The sequence below is a fragment of the Cherax quadricarinatus genome, chromosome 2 (assembly GCF_038502225.1).
Source record: "Cherax quadricarinatus isolate ZL_2023a chromosome 2, ASM3850222v1, whole genome shotgun sequence".
NCBI classification, from domain to species: domain Eukaryota; kingdom Metazoa; phylum Arthropoda; class Malacostraca; order Decapoda; family Parastacidae; genus Cherax; species Cherax quadricarinatus.
Window position 1 is genome coordinate 60,503,514 of NC_091293.1, and position 18,385 is coordinate 60,521,898.

An 18,385-nucleotide genomic window follows, 5' to 3' on the forward strand; every position below is an offset into this window, starting at 1 on the left:
AACTCCCACTTTGTGTGATTCTTTATCTTTTAACTCCACGCCTCTTGCCAAGACCCTCGCATTTACTTCTCTTATAACCCCATCTATAAATATATTAAGCAACCACGATGACATCACACATCCTTGTCTAAGGCCTACTTTTACTGGGAAATAATTTCCCTCTTTCCTACATACTCTAACTTGAGCCTCGCTATCCTCGTAAAAACTCTTCACTGCTTTCAGTAACCTACCTCCCACACCATACACCTGCAACATCTGCCACATTGCCCCCCTATCCACCCTGTCATATGCCTTTTCCAAATCCATAAATGCCACAAAGACCTCTTTAGCCTTATCTAAATACTGTTCACTTATATGTTTCACTGTAAACACCTGGTCCACACACCCCCTACCTTTCCTAAAGCCTCCTTGTTCATCTGCTATCCTGTTCTCCGTCTTACTCTTAATTCTTTTAATAATAACTCTTCCATACACTTTACCAGGTATACTCAACAGACTTATCCCCCTATAATTTTTGCACTCTCTTTTGTCCCCTTTGCATTTATACAAAGGAACTATGCATGGTCTCTGCCAATCCCTAGGTACCTTACCCTCTTCCATACATTTATTAAATAATTGCACCAACCACTCCAAAACTATATCCCCACCTGCTTTTAACATTTCTATCTTTATCCCATCAATCCCAGCTGCCTTACCCCCTTTCATTTTACCTACTGCCTCACGAACTTCCCCCACACTCACAACTGGCTCTTCCTCACTCCTACAAGATGTTATTTCTCCTTGCCCTATACACGAAATCACAGCTTCCCTATCTTCATCAACATTTAACAATTCCTCAAAATATTCCCTCCATCTTCCCAATACCTCTAACTCTCCATTTAATAACTCTCCTCTCCTATTTTTAACTGACAAATCCATTTGTTCTCTAGGCTTCCTTAACTTGTTAATCTCACTCCAAAACTTTTTCTTATTTTCAACAAAATTTGTTGATAACATCTCACCCACTCTCTCATTTGCTCTCTTTTTACATTGCTTCACCACTCTCTTAACCTCTCTCTTTTTCTCCATATACTCTTCCCTCCTTGCATCACTTCTACTTTGTAAAAACTTCTCATATGCTAACTTTTTCTCCCTTACTACTCTCTTTACATCATCATTCCACCAATCGCTCCTCTTCCCTCCCGCACCCACTTTCCTGTAACCACAAACTTCTGCTGAACACTCTAACACTACATTTTTAAACCTACCCTATTCCTCTTCGACCCCATTGCCTATGCTCTCATTAGCCCATCTATCCTCCAATAGCTGTTTATATCTTACCCCAACTGCCTCCTCTTTTAGTTTATAAACCTTAACCTCTCTCTTCCCTGATGCTTCTGTTCTCCTTGTATCCCATCTACCTTTTACTCTCAGTGTAGCTACAACTAGAAAGTGATCTGATATATCTGTGGTCCCTCTATAAACATGTACATCCTGAAGTCTACTCAACAGTCTTTTATCTACCAATACATAATCCAACAAACTACTATCATTTCGCCCTATATCATATCTTGTATACTTATTTATCCTCTTTTTTCTTAAAATATGTATTACCTATAACTAAACCCCTTTCTATACAAAGTTCAATCAAAGGGCTCCCATTATCATTTACACCTGGCACCCCAAACTTACCTACCACACCCTCTCTAAAAGTTTCTCCTACTTTAGCATTCAGGTCCCCTATCACAATTACTCTCTCTCTTGGTTCAAAGGCTCCTATACATTCACTTAACATCTCCCAAAATCTCTCCCTCTCCTCTACATTCCTCTCTTCTCCAGGTGCATACACGCTTATTATGACCCACTTTTCGCATCCAACCTTTACTTTAATCCACATAATTCTTGAATTTACACATTCATATTCTCTTTTCTCCTTCCATAACTGATCCTTCAATATTACTGCTACCCCTTCCTTTGCTCTAACTCTCTCAGATACTCCAGATTTAATCCCATTTATTTCTCCCCACCGAAACTCTGTTCAAAATAGGTGGTTTATATTTTTCCATCTACCACAAGCGTATGCACAGTGAGACATTACATTTTCTGCCATGAACAGTGTGTAAGAGAATTGTTCTTATTTTTCACTTTCTTAATTTTTTGTCTTTGGAATGCCTAATCTTCACATTTCATTCTTTGGTCTAAAATGGAGAACTCTGAAATATAAATTAAAAGAGGAAGTACTAACAAGAAAAAAGTAATAGGTCCAGTTTAGAAAACTCTGGGTTGTAAAAAATTCAAGTTGGACTTGTGTTTTGAGGGAGGAAGTATGGTGTCTATAGGATAGGCAGGAATGCTGCAACTCTGAGGGTCATTGAAATTGTAATGTCCATCCATCTCTAATAAGAAAGCTATTAAATGAGTGGTGTTACATATTTCCTGTGTCGCCAAACCTTAGTGGGACACGGCAGATTTAGTAAAATTTAACAAAGGAAAAAAAATTGATTGCATTGCAAGAAAGTAACATGGTAGTTAAATGGAAAAGTGCACATAGTGTGCTAATATTTAAAGAAAGACAGCAGAGCAATAGGGGTGTACTAAAGTATCAGTATCGATGGGTGTTAGCTAATTATGATTGTATTGGTATCAGCCTAAAATTGAGTACAGTATTGGTATTTAACCCCTTCAGGATCCAAGGCTTAAATCTGAAGTGGTGCCCCAGTGTCCAAGAATTTTCAAAAAAAAAATTTTGTTTTTTTTTCTTATGAAATGGTAGAGAATCTTTTTGTGAAGGTAATAAAACAAAAAGTACGAAATTTGATGGAAAATTGACGAAATTATGCTCTCGCGAATTTTGATGTGTCAGCGATATTTACGAATCGGCGATTTTGCCGACTTTGACTCCCATTTTAGGCCAATTACATTATTCCAGTCAACCAAATTCTTAGCTATTTCACTAGTATTACTTCTATTCTATCGATTGAGCACAAGAAATCGCCAAGTCAACTGTTTCAACTACAAATTAAAGTGATTGGAAATTGTTAATTTGGCCAATTTAACACAAAGTTCAAAATATTCCAATTTCAAAATAGGGTCCAGGATAAACAATGTAGGTATTCCTGGAACTAAACTAACATTTCCTCTGTTCATTAGTTACATTTTGAGGCTTTACAAATAAATTCCATTTTGATTTTTTATTCACATAATGAATTTTTATTCACACCAAAAAATAGAAGATTTACTGTTATGCAATACTGTAATAATTGTATAAATATCATCACCATATTTGTGAATGCATATTAGACCCACCAGCTGGCGTGTATTAGACGTGTGAGGTCGTTTGTTTACTCTTGAATATCGGCAAAAATTTAACATTTCTGCTACTTTGAGCTCAGTTTCAAGCCATTTCCAGTGCGAAAACCAATCAAAATCATCTATATTTCTGTAATATGTCTTCCATTCTATCAAATGAGACCAAGAAATCGCAAATACAACTATAAAAAACATACGAAAAAACATTGCAAAGTCGCTGTTTTAATCGAAAAATCATGATTTCAGTTTTTTCTCTCATTATACACAGCGTGCTGCAGGATCTGTTTTATGTGGTGCACACATACCACATAGATGTATTCTCTCATATCTAGGTCCAAATGTACCACTCACAGTTTATCAGAGTGAGCTGAGCTCATGACGTAGATCTATGGTTTGAACCCTGAACGTAAAGCCGTAGATCTACGGGACGGACCCTCAAAGGGTTAAAAAAAAAAATGGTATTATCCCATCACTACCGAGAAAACTATGTAAGTTATAGGCCTGCCTCACTATCAAGTTTTCTTTCGACAACAAACTGGCTGTATTCCTCCGAGGCAGGGTGGCCCATAAAGAAAACGAAAGTTTCTGTTTTTAGCTTTAGTAATGTATACAGGAGAAAAGGTTATTAGCCTCTTGCTCCCAGCATTTTAGTTGCCTCTTACGACATGCATTGCTTGTGGAGGAAGAATTCTGTTCCACTTGCCCATGGAGATAGGAAATAAACAAGAACAAAAACTAGTAAGAAAATAGAAGAAAAGCAAGAGGGGTGTGTATATAAATGCTTGTACATGGATGTGTAGTGTGATCTAAGTGTAACAAGATGTACCTGAAATCTTGCATGTCTATAAGACAGAAAAAGGACATCACCAGTCCTACCATCATACAGTACTATTAGAAAAGTTTCAACACTTTGATAGTCTGTTTAGGATGGTTGCAGTTTAGTAAACCATTATAGGATTGTAATGTCCACTGTGTTGCAAAAACAGTATATTTTTTTTTTTTTTTGTATTTGGGCCACCCCTACCTTTTTTTTTTTTTTTTTTGTAGGTTATTTGAGGTTACAGGATTGTGCTAGATATTCAGCTGGCATATACCAGAGTATGTCAGTAATGGAGTTGTTAATTACACATAGCAGAATTATTTATCTTGTACTTCATTAAAAAATTTTTGCTTTTGGCATGCAGGTGACAGCAGTAACCTACCCAACCCCAAGGGCCTTGGCTCCCCCTGGTGCATTTAATCCTGCAGCTTCCCCTAGTAATATGGCCACTATTGCCACCAACCTACAGACTAATTTACAAAATAATATTGCCAACAACAATGGTGGGCAACAGCCACAGAAACAGCGTGTATTTACTGGCACCATTACCAAACTGTGTGCTGATTTTGGCTTTGTTGATGAAGATGTATTTTTCCAGACAAGGCAAGTATATTAATGTTGGTGATGAAAGTGAAAAAAAAAGTGTGATTGGAAATGCAGTTTGAAGTTATATTGAAGATTAACATTATGATTTGTTATTCAAAGTCATCTAAACTATATAATAAACTTACAGTATAGATGAAAGGTTTACCTTTAAAATAAGAAAAAGATATGGGTAAATATAGCATAATTTTAAACACTGGTGTTAGTTAGGGGCATACCATAGGTAATCAAAACATACACAGGAAAAGATATTTCATGTACTTTTAGAGTGGTGTATATACTACTAGCCTAATCATTACATTTGTGAAAGTTTTCCATTGAGGCTTCAATCTACCATATTTATTAGGCTTTTCAAATATAAATATAAGGAGTAAGCAGTAACCAAATAATGGTTTGGTTAACGTGCATGTTACTCTTCAGCAGTTGTGTTAAAGGACAAGCCCCAAAAGTCGGCGATCGTGTGCTGGTGGAGGCAACATATAATCCTAATATGCCTTTTAAATGGAATGCCAACCGTGTACAAGTCATTCCTGGACCCACAGGAGCTCCGACCCCAAACCAAAGCCGCAGCAATCTACCCGTGAGGGAGATGAATAGCAGAGGAGGTTCCTATAATGCTGTTCCTCCACCTAATTTCAGTAGTGGTAGGTTAGGAGAGGATCTTTAATGTTTGACATTTTCCACTCATTCTTAATTTATTATTTTTGCCTTCACGTAGACAGTACAGTTGGAGACCTCCAAGTAGATGATGGAACTACAGAGTATACAATGCTTGCACCTCCATGTCTTGACTAATAAAATTTGTCTTCTGATGCAAGCATTGTATTATTTCTGTTTTGGGCTAAATAATAATATTCTAATTATAAATCTAACTAACTAATTTCCTGCAGAAACTCAAGCAGGAAGCTTTGGCTCTCGTGGCTGTATAGGACCCCGTGCTCGGTCACCTAGACGAGATAGACGAGAGGAGCGCACCAGGACATCAAGAGACAGAGACCGTGAGCGTAGTGAAAAAGATAAGGAAGAAAAACGGGAAAGTCGAAAAAGAAGCAGGAGTAGAGGTCGTTCTCGGTCTCCACCTCGCCGGAGGATGAGAGTTGTCCCTCGTTATAATGTTCAAGTTCCTAAAATTTTATTACATATGTGAGTTGCTTGTTATATATTTTTTATTAGTAGTGCAGTACATCATTATTTTTGTGTACTCACTTGTATTTACTTATGTATATGGGGTTACATGGGTGAAATCTTAGATCCTGACCCCTATCCTGCAGGGTAGGGGTCATCCCAGGTAAGGTTGGAGGAAAAAGGTAAAGGTTTGAAATGAAATGAGAATGCAGGTGACAACCAGAATAATGTACTGAGAAAGGCAATATGACACCATGTGTTTGTAATTGGCAGTTTGGAGGGATATGTTGTATATCTTTATATGTGTATGCTTCTAAACTGTTGTATTCTGAGCACCTCTGCAAAAACAGTGATAATGTGCGAGTGTGGTGAAAGTGTTGAATGACGATGAAAGTATTTTCTTTTTGGGGATTTTCTTTCTTTTTTGGGTCACCCTGCCTCGGTGGGAGACGGCTGACTTGTTGAAAAAAAAAAAAGTGTTTGTAATTTTTTTTTTTTTTTTTAACAAGTCGGCCGTCTCCCACTGAGGCAGGGTGACCCATAAAGAAAGAAAATCCCCGAAAAGAAAATACTTTCATCATTCAACTCTTTCACCTCGCTCACACATAATCACTGTTTTTGCAGAGGTGCTCACAACACAACAGCTTAGAAGCATATATGTATAAAGATTCACAACATATCCCTCTAAACTGCCAATATCCCGAACCCATCCTTTAGAGTGTAGGCATTGTACTTCCCATTTCCAGGACTCAAGTCCGGCTATATAAAAATAACTGGTTTCCCTGAATCCCTTCACTAAATATTACCCTGCTCACACTCCAACAGATCGTCAGGTCCCAAATACCATTCGTCTCCATTCACTCCTATGGAACACGCTCACGCACGCCTGCTGGAAGTTCAACCCTCTCGCCCACAAAAACCTCCCTTACCCCTTCATTCCAACCTTTTCGAGGACGACCCCTACCCCGCCTTCCTTCCCCTACAGATTTAAATGCTCTCCATGTCATTCTACTTTGACCCATTCTCTCTAAATGACCAAACCACTTCAACAACCCCTATTCAGCCCTCTGACTAATACTTTTATTAGCTCCACGCCTTCTCCTAATTTCCACACTCCAAATTTTCTGCATAATATTTACACACACATTGCCCTTAGACAGGACATCTCCACTGCCTCCAACCGCCTCCTTGCTGCTGCATTCACAACCCGAGCTTCACACCCATATAAAAGTGTTGGTACTATTATACTTTCATACATTCCCTTCTTTGCCTCCATAGGTAAAGTTTTTTGTCTCCACATATACCTCAGCGCACCACTCAATTCTATGATTAACCTCATCCTTCGTAAGTCCATCCGCCGACACGTCAACTCCCAAGTATCTGAAAACATTCACTTCTTCCATACTCCTCCTCCCCAATTTGATGTCCAATTTTTCTTTATCTAAATCATTTGATACCCTCATCACCTTACTCTTTTCTATGTTCACTTTCAACTTTCTACCTTTACACACACTCCCAAACTCGCACACTAAACTTTGCAATTTTTCTTTAGAATCTCCCATAAGCACAGTATCATCAGCAAAAAGCAACTGCGTCAATTCCCATTTTGTATTTGATTCCCCATAATTTGATCCCACCCCTCTCTTGAGCACCCTAGCATTTACTTCTTTTACAACCCAATCTATAAATATATTAAACAACCATGGTGACATTACACATCCCTGTCTAAGACTTTTACAGTATTTAGTAACTTACCACTTATTCCATATACTTGCAACATCTGCCACATTGCTCCCCTATCCACTCTATCATATGCCTTTTCTAAATCCATAAATGCAATAAAAACTTCCCTACCTTTATCTAAATACTGTTCACATATATGCTTCAATGTAAACACTTGATCTACACATCCCCTACCTACTCTAAAACCTCCTTGCTCATCCGCAATTCTACATTCTGTCTTACCTCTTAATTCTTTCAATTATAACCCTACCATACACTTTTCCTGGTATACTCAGTAAACTTCTTCCTCTATAATTTTTACAATCTCTTTTGTCCCCTTTCCCTTTATATAAAGGGACTATACATGCTCTCTGCCAATCTCTAGGTACCTTCCCCTCTTTCATACATTTATTAAACAGAAATACCAACCACTCCAACACTATATCCCCCCCTGCTTTTAACATTTCTGTCATGTTCCCGTCAGTTCCAGCTGCTTTACCCCCTTTCATTCTACATAATGCCTCATGCAGCTCGCCCACACTCATATCCTGTTCTTCATTCCTAAAAGATGGTATACCTCCCTGTCCAGTGCATGACATTACCGCCTCCTTTTCTTCGTCGACATTTAAAAGTTCCTCAAGATATTCTCGCCATCTACCCGAAACCTCCCTCTCCCCATCTACTAACTCCCCTACTCTGTTTTTAACTGACAAATTCATTTGTTCTTTAGGCTTTCTTAACTTGTTTAACTCACTCCCAAAATTTTTTTTATTTTCATTAAAATTTCTTGACAGTGCCTCTCCCACTCTTATCTTCTGCTCTCCTTTTGCACTCTCTCATCTCTCTCGTCACCTTTCTTTTACTCTCCATATACTCTACTCTTCTTATAACACTTCTGCTTTGTAAAAATCTCTCATAAGCTAACTTTTTCTCTTTTATCACAACCTTTACTTCATCATTCCACCAATCATTCCTCTTTCCTCCTGCACCTACCCTCCTATAACCACAAACTTCTGCCCCACATTCTAATACTGCATGTTTAAAACTATTCCAACCCTCTTCAACCCCCCCACTGCTCATACTTGCACCAGTCCACCTTTCTGCCAATAGTTGCTTATATCTCCTGAACCTAGGCAGTAGGTTGGTAGACAGCAACCGCCCAGGGAGGTACTACCGTCCTGCCAAATGAGTGTAAAACGGAAGCCTGTAATTGTTTTACATGATGGTAGGATTGCTGGTGTCTTTTTTTTTTGTCTCATAAACATGCAAGATTTCAGGTATGTCTTGCTACTTCTACTTACACTTAGGTCACGCTACACGTACATGTACAAGCATATATATACACACCCCTCTGCGTTTTCTTCTATTTTCTTTCTAGTTCTTGTTTATTTCCTTTTATCTCCATGGGGAAGTGGAACAGAATTCTTCCTCCGTAAGCCATGCGTGCTGTAAGAGGCAACTAAAATGCCGGGAGCAAGGGGCTAGTAACCCCTTCTCCTGTATATATTACTAATTGTAAAAGGAGAAACTTTCGTTTTTCCTTTTGGGCCACCCCACCTTGGTGGGATACGGCCGGTGTGTTGAAAGAAAGATCTCACCCAAACTTCCTCCTCCCTTTGTTTATACACTCTCACCTTCCTCTTACTTCTTGTTGCCATTTTCCTCTTTTCCCATCTACCTCTTACTCTAACTGTAGCTAAAACTAAATAATGATCCGATATGTCAGTTGCCCCTCTATAAACTTGTACATCCTGGAGCCTACCCATCAATCTTTTATCCACCAATGCATAATCTAACAAACTACTTTCATTACGTGCTATACCATACCTTGTACATTTATTTATCCTCTTCTTCATAAAATATGTATTACTTATTACCAAACCTCTTTCTACACATAGCTCAATGAAAGGCTCCCCATTTTCATTCACCCCTGGCACCCCAAATTTACCTACTACTCCCTCCATAATATTTTTGCCCACTTTAGCATTGAAATCCTCAACCACCATTACTCCCTCACTTGGTTCAAAACTCCGCATACATTCACTCAACATTTCCCAAAATCTCTCTCTCCGCTACACTTCTCTCTTCTCCAGGTGCATATACGCTTACTATAACCCACTTTTCACATCCAACCTTTATTTTACTCTGCATAATCCTTGAATTAATACATTTATAGTCCCTCTTTTCCTGCCATAACTTATCCTTCAACATTATTGCTACTCCTTCTTTAGCTCTAACTCTATTTGAAACCCCTGACCTAATCCCATTTATAACTCTCCACTGAAACTCTCCTACCTCCTTCATCTTTGTTTCACTTCAAGCCAGGACATCCAGCTTCTTCTCATTCATAACATCCACAATCATCTCTTTCTTATCATTTGCACAACATCCACGTGTTTGTTATATTTCTTTCATTTTATTCCACATACATGTGGAATTCCAATATTGTATATATTTTTACCCTCCAAGTCATTATATTTTGTTACACCCTCTCTTAATGTCCAAGTCACCTCAACCCCTCTTCATCAGTTAACCATAATAGTGTCAATTGCAGCAGAGAGATCAAACAAAATTAGCAGCAATGCATGTCCTAAACAAGTGATGAAGAGGATGATACTACAGGCACTCCTCACCTGTCGACTGAGTTCCATTCCTGTGAGTAAGTCGGTAAGCAAATTGGTCAATAAAGCATGGAGCCGCTTCTTACCGATATTTTAAGCATATTGTACCAGTAGTGGGATTGTGCCAACCATCTTTAGATATTGTTTTAATGTCACCTTTGTACCTTTTATAACATTTTTAGTATATTAAAAATAGAAATAGGCATTAAAAACAATATAAAAGTAAAATACACATACATTACACTCATTACTTACCTTAAAATAGGGTGAGAGGCGAGTAGTATTTATTGTAGCGATAAAATGCATTACAGTACATTCATTATTTAAAATATTTGTAGTCTTAATGTAGGGTGAGAGGTGAGCAGTATTTGTTGTAGAAAGAGGAAAAAGAGGAAGGAATGGAAGAATACAACAGAAGTTCACTGTAAAGAGGTTAGCTGGTGTGTTCTCAAAAGTTTGTATTCTGGTAAAAGCTTCACAAACATATGCAAAATTAATGTGTATGAACCAACCATAAGTATAGAGGAATTAATGTGTGTTCATCTGTTTACATTCTTGGCATCTTTCTCATTTACTCATTCTCTCATTTATGATAGCATCTAAGGGTAGTTGTTAGAAGTGATTAAACTCAGTGAACAAAGTATGTCAATGATGATGATGATAATCGTTCTAGGGTGCTTTAAATGTCACGTATTTCCTGTGTGTGTGACTTCACGAAATACGACGTTTAAAGTGCCCCAGAGGTAGTAGGTTGGTAGACAGCAACCACCCGGGGAGGTACTACCGTCCTGCCAGGTGACTGTGAAACAGAAGCTTGTAACTGATTTACATGATGGTAGGATTACTGGTGTTTTTTTTTCTGTCTCATAAACACGCTGGATAACAGGTATATCTTGCTACTTCTACTTACACTTAGGTCACACTACACAGGCATATACGTACATATATATACATACACACATCAAGGTTTTTCTTCTTTTTCTTAATAACTCTTGTTCTTTATTTCCTCTATTGTCCATCAGGAAGTGGAAAAGAATCTTTCCTCCAAAAGTCATGCATGTCGTATGAGGCGACTAAAATGCCGGGAGCAATGGGCTAGTAACCCCTTCTCCTGTATACATTTACTAAAAAAGAGAAGAAGAAAAGCTTTATAAAACTGGGATGCTTGAATGTGATGTTATGAATGAAAAGAAGTTGGATGTCCTGGCCCTAAGCAAAACGAAGCTGAAGGGAGTAGGCGAGTTTCATTGGGGAGAAATAAATGGGATTAAGTCAGGAGTAGCGGAGAGAGTTAGAGCTAAGGAAGGGGTAGCAATAATGTTGAAGGATCAGTTATGGAAGGAGAAGAGGGAATATAAATATGTAAATTCAAGGATTATGTGGATTAAAATAAGGGTCGGATGCGAAAAGCGCGTCATAATAAGCGTGTATGCACCTGGAGAAGAGAGGAGTGTAGAGGAGAGAGAGAGAGAGAGAGAGAGAGACTTTGGGAGATATTAAGTGTGAAGCAAGCTTCTATACCACAATATGGGCAGAAAGCAGCAACTTCACTTTGGCTGTACTTTTCTCCAGAACATCACTTCATCTGAGCTCATTTATCCCCAGGATGACGCAAGTATGGAACACATTCGTACGGCATTATGATGTCAACGAGATGATCAGTTGATCAAATGAAAATGCTGGCCCACGGATGACTCCAACTTCATCCTGTTCCCTACTTATATGTTTCATAACAATAAAAATGTTTTCAAATGAGCTGATGTAGGTAGCACCTCTTAGTTTGTCAATAAAGCTAGGAATCCTTAACCTGTAAATAGCTTGTCAATAAAGCTAGGGATCCTTACCCTAACCTTGTCAAACCCTGTGTAAAAAAAAAAAAAAAATGTATAGGAACATTTGAGCTAAGTTAGAGAGCAATTGTGGTAGGGGACCTAAATGCTAAAGTAGGAGAAACATTTAGAGAGGGTGTGGTAGGTAAGTTTGGAGTGCCAGGTGTAAATGATAATGGGAACCCTTTGATTGAACTTTGTATAGAAAGGGGTTTAGTTATAGTAATACATATTTTAACCCGTAAACGGTCCAAACGTATATATATGTTCACTACCCCGGTGCCCTGAATATTTTGAAAAATAATTTTTTTTTATTGAAAAAAAAAAAAAATTTCTAAGTGTTATAGGATAAAATTTTAGGGTCAGTACTTACCGAGATATGAGGCCGAGAAGTTGGCACTGGATGCTCATGTGACAGCAACATCGAGTCCTGCCGCTTACTGAAGTGTTGCTGATATACCTTTTTTTCTATTTTTCATATTAATTTTTATGTTCTGATAATTATAATTTATAGCAGTTCTTGTCATTTCATAACCAATCTTTGTTCTGACACTAGTATTAGGTACTGAAATTGTACTCAAATTGTCACAAATGCATTGACAGGTGGACATTTACACCTACCTTGGTCATTTACTATTGTCTTGGAATATATATAAAGTATTTATATGTCCCAGCAATGTTTTGTATATGTGGAAGTATATAATAATAATAATGAGGAGGAGGAAGGAGGAGGAGGAGGAAGGAGGAGGAAGGAGGAGGAAGGAGGAAGGAGGAGGAAGGAGGAGGAAGGAGGAGGAAGGAGGAAGGAGGAGGAAGGAGGAAGGAGGAGGAAAGAGGAGGAATGAGGAGGAGGAGGAAGGAGGAGGAGGAGGAGGAAGGAGGAGGAGGAGGAAGGAGGAGGAGGAAGGAGGAGGAGGAGGAGGAAGGAGGAGGAGGAGGGAGGAGGAGGAGGAGGTTGAAGGAGGATGGAGGAGGAGGAAGGAGGAGGAGGAGGAAGGAGGAGGAGGAGAAAGGAGGAGGAGGAGGAAGGAGGAGGAGGAAGGAGGAGGAGGAGGGAGGAGGAAGGAGGAGGAGGAAGAAGAGGAGGAGGAGGAAGAAGAAGAGGAGGAAGAAGAGGAGGAGGAGGAAGAAGAGGAGGAAGAAGAAGAGGAGGAGGAAGAAGAAGAGGAGGAAGAAGAAGAGGAGGAGGAAGAAGAGGAGGAGGAGGAGGAAGAAGAGGAGGAGGAAGAAGAAGAAGAGGAGGAGGAGGAAGAAGAAGAGGAGGAGGAAGAAGAAGAAGAAGAGGAAGAAGAAGAAGAGGAAGAGGAGGAGGAATAGGAATAGGAGGAGGAGGAGGAGGAATAGGAATAATAATAATAATAATAATTCCATTGAAGCATGAAAAACAAAGTCCATCCCTGGCAGTGACATGATAAGATGAGATAACATTTGATAAGCATTCGTGAGGGTGCAGTGGTAAGACTTGATAAGAAAAGATTAGGGCTCTACTTTGTTTTCGCTGGTACACAAACATGTCTGTCTATTTGTCTGTCTGTCAAGCTCCCTGTCTATCTCTCTATCCATCTAGCTCTCTGTCTCAGAGAGCCACAAGACTGCATCATCACGTTTACTCACATCTTCAAGCAGAATATAGCACTTTGTCTGGATTTTTTGAGTTATCCTAGGTATTTTACACTATGTATACAGTGGACCCTTGCCTCAGGCTAACGCTAAAAAACTCGCCTAACGATATTCGTTCTCGGGTACCAATTAATATCGTTAGGTGAGGGTCCACTGTACTTGTATTTATGTGTACCTGTGAGACAGAGATAGACAGATAGAAGGAGATAGACAGAGAGAGATAGACAAGGATAGACAGACAAAAATATACAGAGACAGAGAGACAGACAGAGATAGACATAGATACAGACAGACAAATGGACATAGAGCCAGGCCGCCAGCAGCTGGCCAGCCACACAGCTGGCCATCCAGCTAGCCATCCAGCTAGCCAGCCAACCAGTCAGCCAGCCAGGCAGGCAGCCAGGCAGGCAGCCAGGCAGGCAGCCAGCCTGCCAGCCAGCCTGCCAGCCAGCCAGGCAGGCAGCCAGGCAGGCAGCCAGCCTGCCAGCCAGCCTGCCAGCCAGCCTGCCAGCCAGCCTGCCAGCCAGCCTGCCAGCCAGCCTGCCAGCCAGCCTGCTTGCCTGCCAGCCAGGCAGAATTGTTTCTCTTTACCTAGTGCACAGGTTATAAGACATTCTGAAAAGGTGTTGCACAAATATTGCACTTGGGTTATTATCCTCGACCACTTGTGGCCACATCCACCTCAAAGCTACTAAACATGGGGTCAAAATCACTTTCCTCTTATAATGGGAGTGTTAATACTACATGACATCAGCGAATCCCAGGTGTTTGCTGCACTGTTTGCTCTAGCTGGTACTCATTTGAACTGGTGCTCCCACAAGGTACTAAGTGGTCTCAGATTTTTTTAATACCTCCACACTGAGTGTTAAGACCCATTCTATGCTGACAAGGCATCTCAGGCCAATCGTGCCAAATTTGAAGGCAGGTTGGTAGACAGCAACCACCCAGGGGGGTACTACCGTCCTGCCAAGTGAGTGTGAAACGAGAGCCTGTAATTGTTTTACATGATGGTAGAATTACTGGTGCCTTTTGCCTGTCTCATAAATATGCAAGATTACAGGTACGTCTTGCTACTTCTACCTACACTTAGGTCACACTACACATACATGTACATGTTTATTTATATACACTCCTCTGAGTTTTCTTTGATTTTATCTTAATAGTTCTTGGTCTTATTACTTTTCCTTTTATATCCATGGGGAAATGGAATAAGAATCTTTCCTCCGTAAGCCATGCGTGTTGTAAGTATCTTTTTTCAGACCTCTTATTATTTTAGCGCTCCACATTATAACCGTAATATTCTTACAAAAGTGTGAGGTGGCAGGACAGACATGGCATAGTTGATAGAGAATTCCTGGAAGTTTTATCTTGAATTATCTTGAATTATCCGGGGCACTAGCGGCAACGCTAGTGCCCCGGCGGTCGAGTATCGGGAGAACGCTTGAGCACCATGCCATTTTAAGGGCTAGTTGCTTCGGCAGGTGAGTTGTTACACACTCCTTAGCGGATTCCAACTTCCATGGCCACCGTCCTGCTGTCTAAAGTCAACTAAAATGCCAGGAACAATGGGCTAGTAACCCCCTTTCCTGTAATAATTACCAAAAAGAGTAAGAAGAAGAAAATTGTCAAAGTGGGAAGTCTGAATGTGCTTGGATGTTGTGCAAATGATAAGAAAGAGATGATTGTGGATGTTATGAATGAGAAGAAGCTTGATGTCCTGGCATTAAGTGAAACAAAGCTGAAGGGGGGTAGAGAGTTTCAGTGGAGAGGAATAAATTGGATTAGGTCAGGGGTTTCAAATAGAGTTAGAGCTAAAGAAGGAGTAGCAATAATGTTGAAGGATAAGTTATGGCAGGAAAAGAGGGACTATAAATGTATTAATTCAAGGATTATGTGGAGTAAAATAAAGATTGGATGTGAAAAGTGGGCTATAGTAAGCGTATATGCACCTGGAGAAGAAAGAAGTGTAGAGGAGAGAGAGAGATTTTGGGAAATGTTGAGTGAATGCGTGGGGAGTTTTGAACCAAGTGTGAGAGTAAAGGTGGTTGGGGATTTCAATGCTAAAGTGGGTAAAAATGTTGTGGAGGGAGTAGTAGGTAAATTTGGAGTGCAAGGGGTAAATTAAAATGGGGAGCCTTTAATTGAGCTGTGTGTAGAAAGAAGTTTGGTAATAAGTAATACATATTTTATGAAGAAGAGGATAAATAAATATACAAGGTATGATATAGCATGTAATGAAAGTAGTTTGATAGATTTTTTTTTTTTTAACAAGTCGAAAGTCTCCCACCGAGGCAGGGTGACCCAAAAAGAAAGAAAATCCTTAAAAAGAAAATACTTTCATCATCATTCAATACTTTCACCTCGCTCACACATAATCACTGTTTTTGCAGAGGTGCTCAGAATACAACAGTTTAGAAGTATATACGTATCAAAATACACAGTATATCCCTCCAAACTGCCAATATCCCAAACCCCTCCTTTAGAGTGCAGGCATTGTACTTCCCATTTCCAAGACTCAAGTCCGGCTATATAAAAATAACCGGTTTCCCTGAATCCCTTCACTAAATATTACCCTGCTCACACTCCAACAGATCGTCAGGTCCCAAATACCATTCGTCTCCATTCACTCCTATCGAACACGCTCATGCACGCCTGCTGGAAGTCCAAGCCCCTCGCCCACAAAAACCTCAATTACCTCTTCCTTCCAACCTTTTCGAGGACGACCCCTACCCCGCCTTCCTTCCCCTACAGATTTATTCGCTCTCCATGTCATTCTACTTTGACCCATTCTCTCTAAATGACCAAACCACCTCAACAACCCCTCTTCAGCCCTCTGACTAATGCTTTTATTAACTCCACTCCTCCTAATTTCCATACTTCGAATTTTTTGCTTAATATTTACACCACACATTGCCCTTAGACAGGACATCTCCACTGCCTCCAACCGCCTCCTCGCTGCTGCATTCATAACCCAAGCTTCACACCTATATAAGAGTGTTGGTAATACTATACTTTCATACATTCCCTTCTTTGCCTCTATAGATAACGTTTTTTGTCTCCATATATACCTCAACGCACCACTCACCTTTTTTTTTCCTCATCAGTTCTATGATTAACCTCATCCTTCATAAATCCATCCGCCGACTCGTCAACTCCCAAGTATCTGAAAACATTCACTTCTTCCATACTCCTCCTCCCCAATTTGATATCCAATTTTTCTTTATCTAAATCATTTGATACCCTCATCACCTTACTCTTTTCTGTGTTCACTTTCAACTTTCTGCCTTTAGACACACTCCCAAACTCATCCACTAACCTTTGCCATTTTTCTTTAGAATCTCCCATAAGCACAGTATCATCACCAAAAAACAACTTTCTCAATTCCTATTTTGTATTTGATTTCCCATAATTTAACCCTTTCAGGGTCCAGAGCACAAATTTCAGAGGGTGCACCAGCGTCCAAGAATTTAAAAAAAAAAAAAGTTATTTTTTCTTATGAAATGGTAGAGAATCTTTTTCTGAAGGTAATAAAACAAAAAGTATGAAATTTGATGGAAAATTGACGAAATTATGCGCTCGCAAATTTTGATGTGTCAGCGATATTTACGAATTGGCGGTTTTGCTGACTTTGACTCCCATTTTAGGCCAATTACATTATTCCAGTCGACCAAATTCTTAGCTATTTCACTAGTATTACTTCTCTTCTATCGATTGAGCACAAGAAATCGCCAAGTCAACTGTTTCAACTACAAAATAGTGATTGGAAATTGGTAATTTGGCCAATTTAACACAAAGTTCAAAATATTCCAATTTCAAAATAGGGTCCAGAATAAACAATGTAGGTATTCCTGGCACTAAACTAGCATTTCCTCTGTTCATTAGTTACATTTTGAGGCTTTACAAATGAATTCCATTTTGATTTTTTATTCGCGTAATGAATTTTTATTCAAACCAAAGCGCTGTATAGTCCTTGTGGCTTAGCGCTTCTTTTTGATTATAATAATAATAATGTTCAAACCAAAAAATAGAAGATTTACTGTTATGCAATATTGTAATAATTGTATAAATATCATCACCACATTTGTGAATGTATATTAGACCCACCAGCTGGCGTGTATTAGACGTGTGAGGTCGTTTGTTTACTCTTGAACATCGGCAAAAATTTAACATTTCCGCTACTTTGAGCTCAGTTTCAAGCCATTTCCTGTGCTAAAACCAATCAAAATCATCCCTATTTCTGTAATATGTCTTCCATTCTATCAAATGAGACCAAGAAATCGCAAATACAAATATAACAAACACGAAAAAACACTGCAGAGTCGGTTTTAATCGAAAATCATGGTCTCGTTTTTTTTCTCATTATACACTGTGTGCTGCAGGATTTGTTTTATGTGGTGCACACATACCACATAGATGTATTCTCTCATATCTAGGCCCAAATTTACCACTCACAGCTTACAAGAGTGAGCTGAGCTCATGGCGTTGATCTACGGTTTGGACCCTGAACGTAAAGCCATAGATCTATGGGACGGACCCTGAAAGCATTAATCCCACCCCTGTCCCGAACACCCAGCATTTACTTCTTTTACAACCCCATCTATAAAAATATTAAACAACTATGGTGACATTACACATCCCTGTCTAAGACCTACTTTTACTGGGAAGTAGTCTCCCTCTCTTCTACACACCCTAACCTGAGCCTCACTATCCTCATAAAAGCTCTTTACAGCATTTAGTAACTTACCACCTATTCCATA

At 39.4% G+C, this 18,385-nt stretch overlaps 1 protein-coding gene across 2 annotated transcripts in view; it reads left to right on the forward strand.

The window, feature by feature from the left end:
- The window catches only part of LOC128701449 (cell division cycle and apoptosis regulator protein 1), a 431,134-nt gene that overhangs the window by 36,431 nt on the left and 376,318 nt on the right, over positions 1–18,385 (forward strand). The window contains exons 3-5 of one of the 2 annotated variants that reach the window (XM_070088578.1): positions 4,473–4,711; positions 5,132–5,355; positions 5,602–5,854. In XM_070088578.1, the coding sequence (XP_069944679.1) occupies positions 4,473–4,711; positions 5,132–5,355; positions 5,602–5,854 (716 nt within the window). The remainder of the gene's footprint in view (positions 1–4,472; positions 4,712–5,131; positions 5,356–5,601; positions 5,855–18,385) is intronic. The other variant, XM_070088584.1, reaches the window with a different exon arrangement.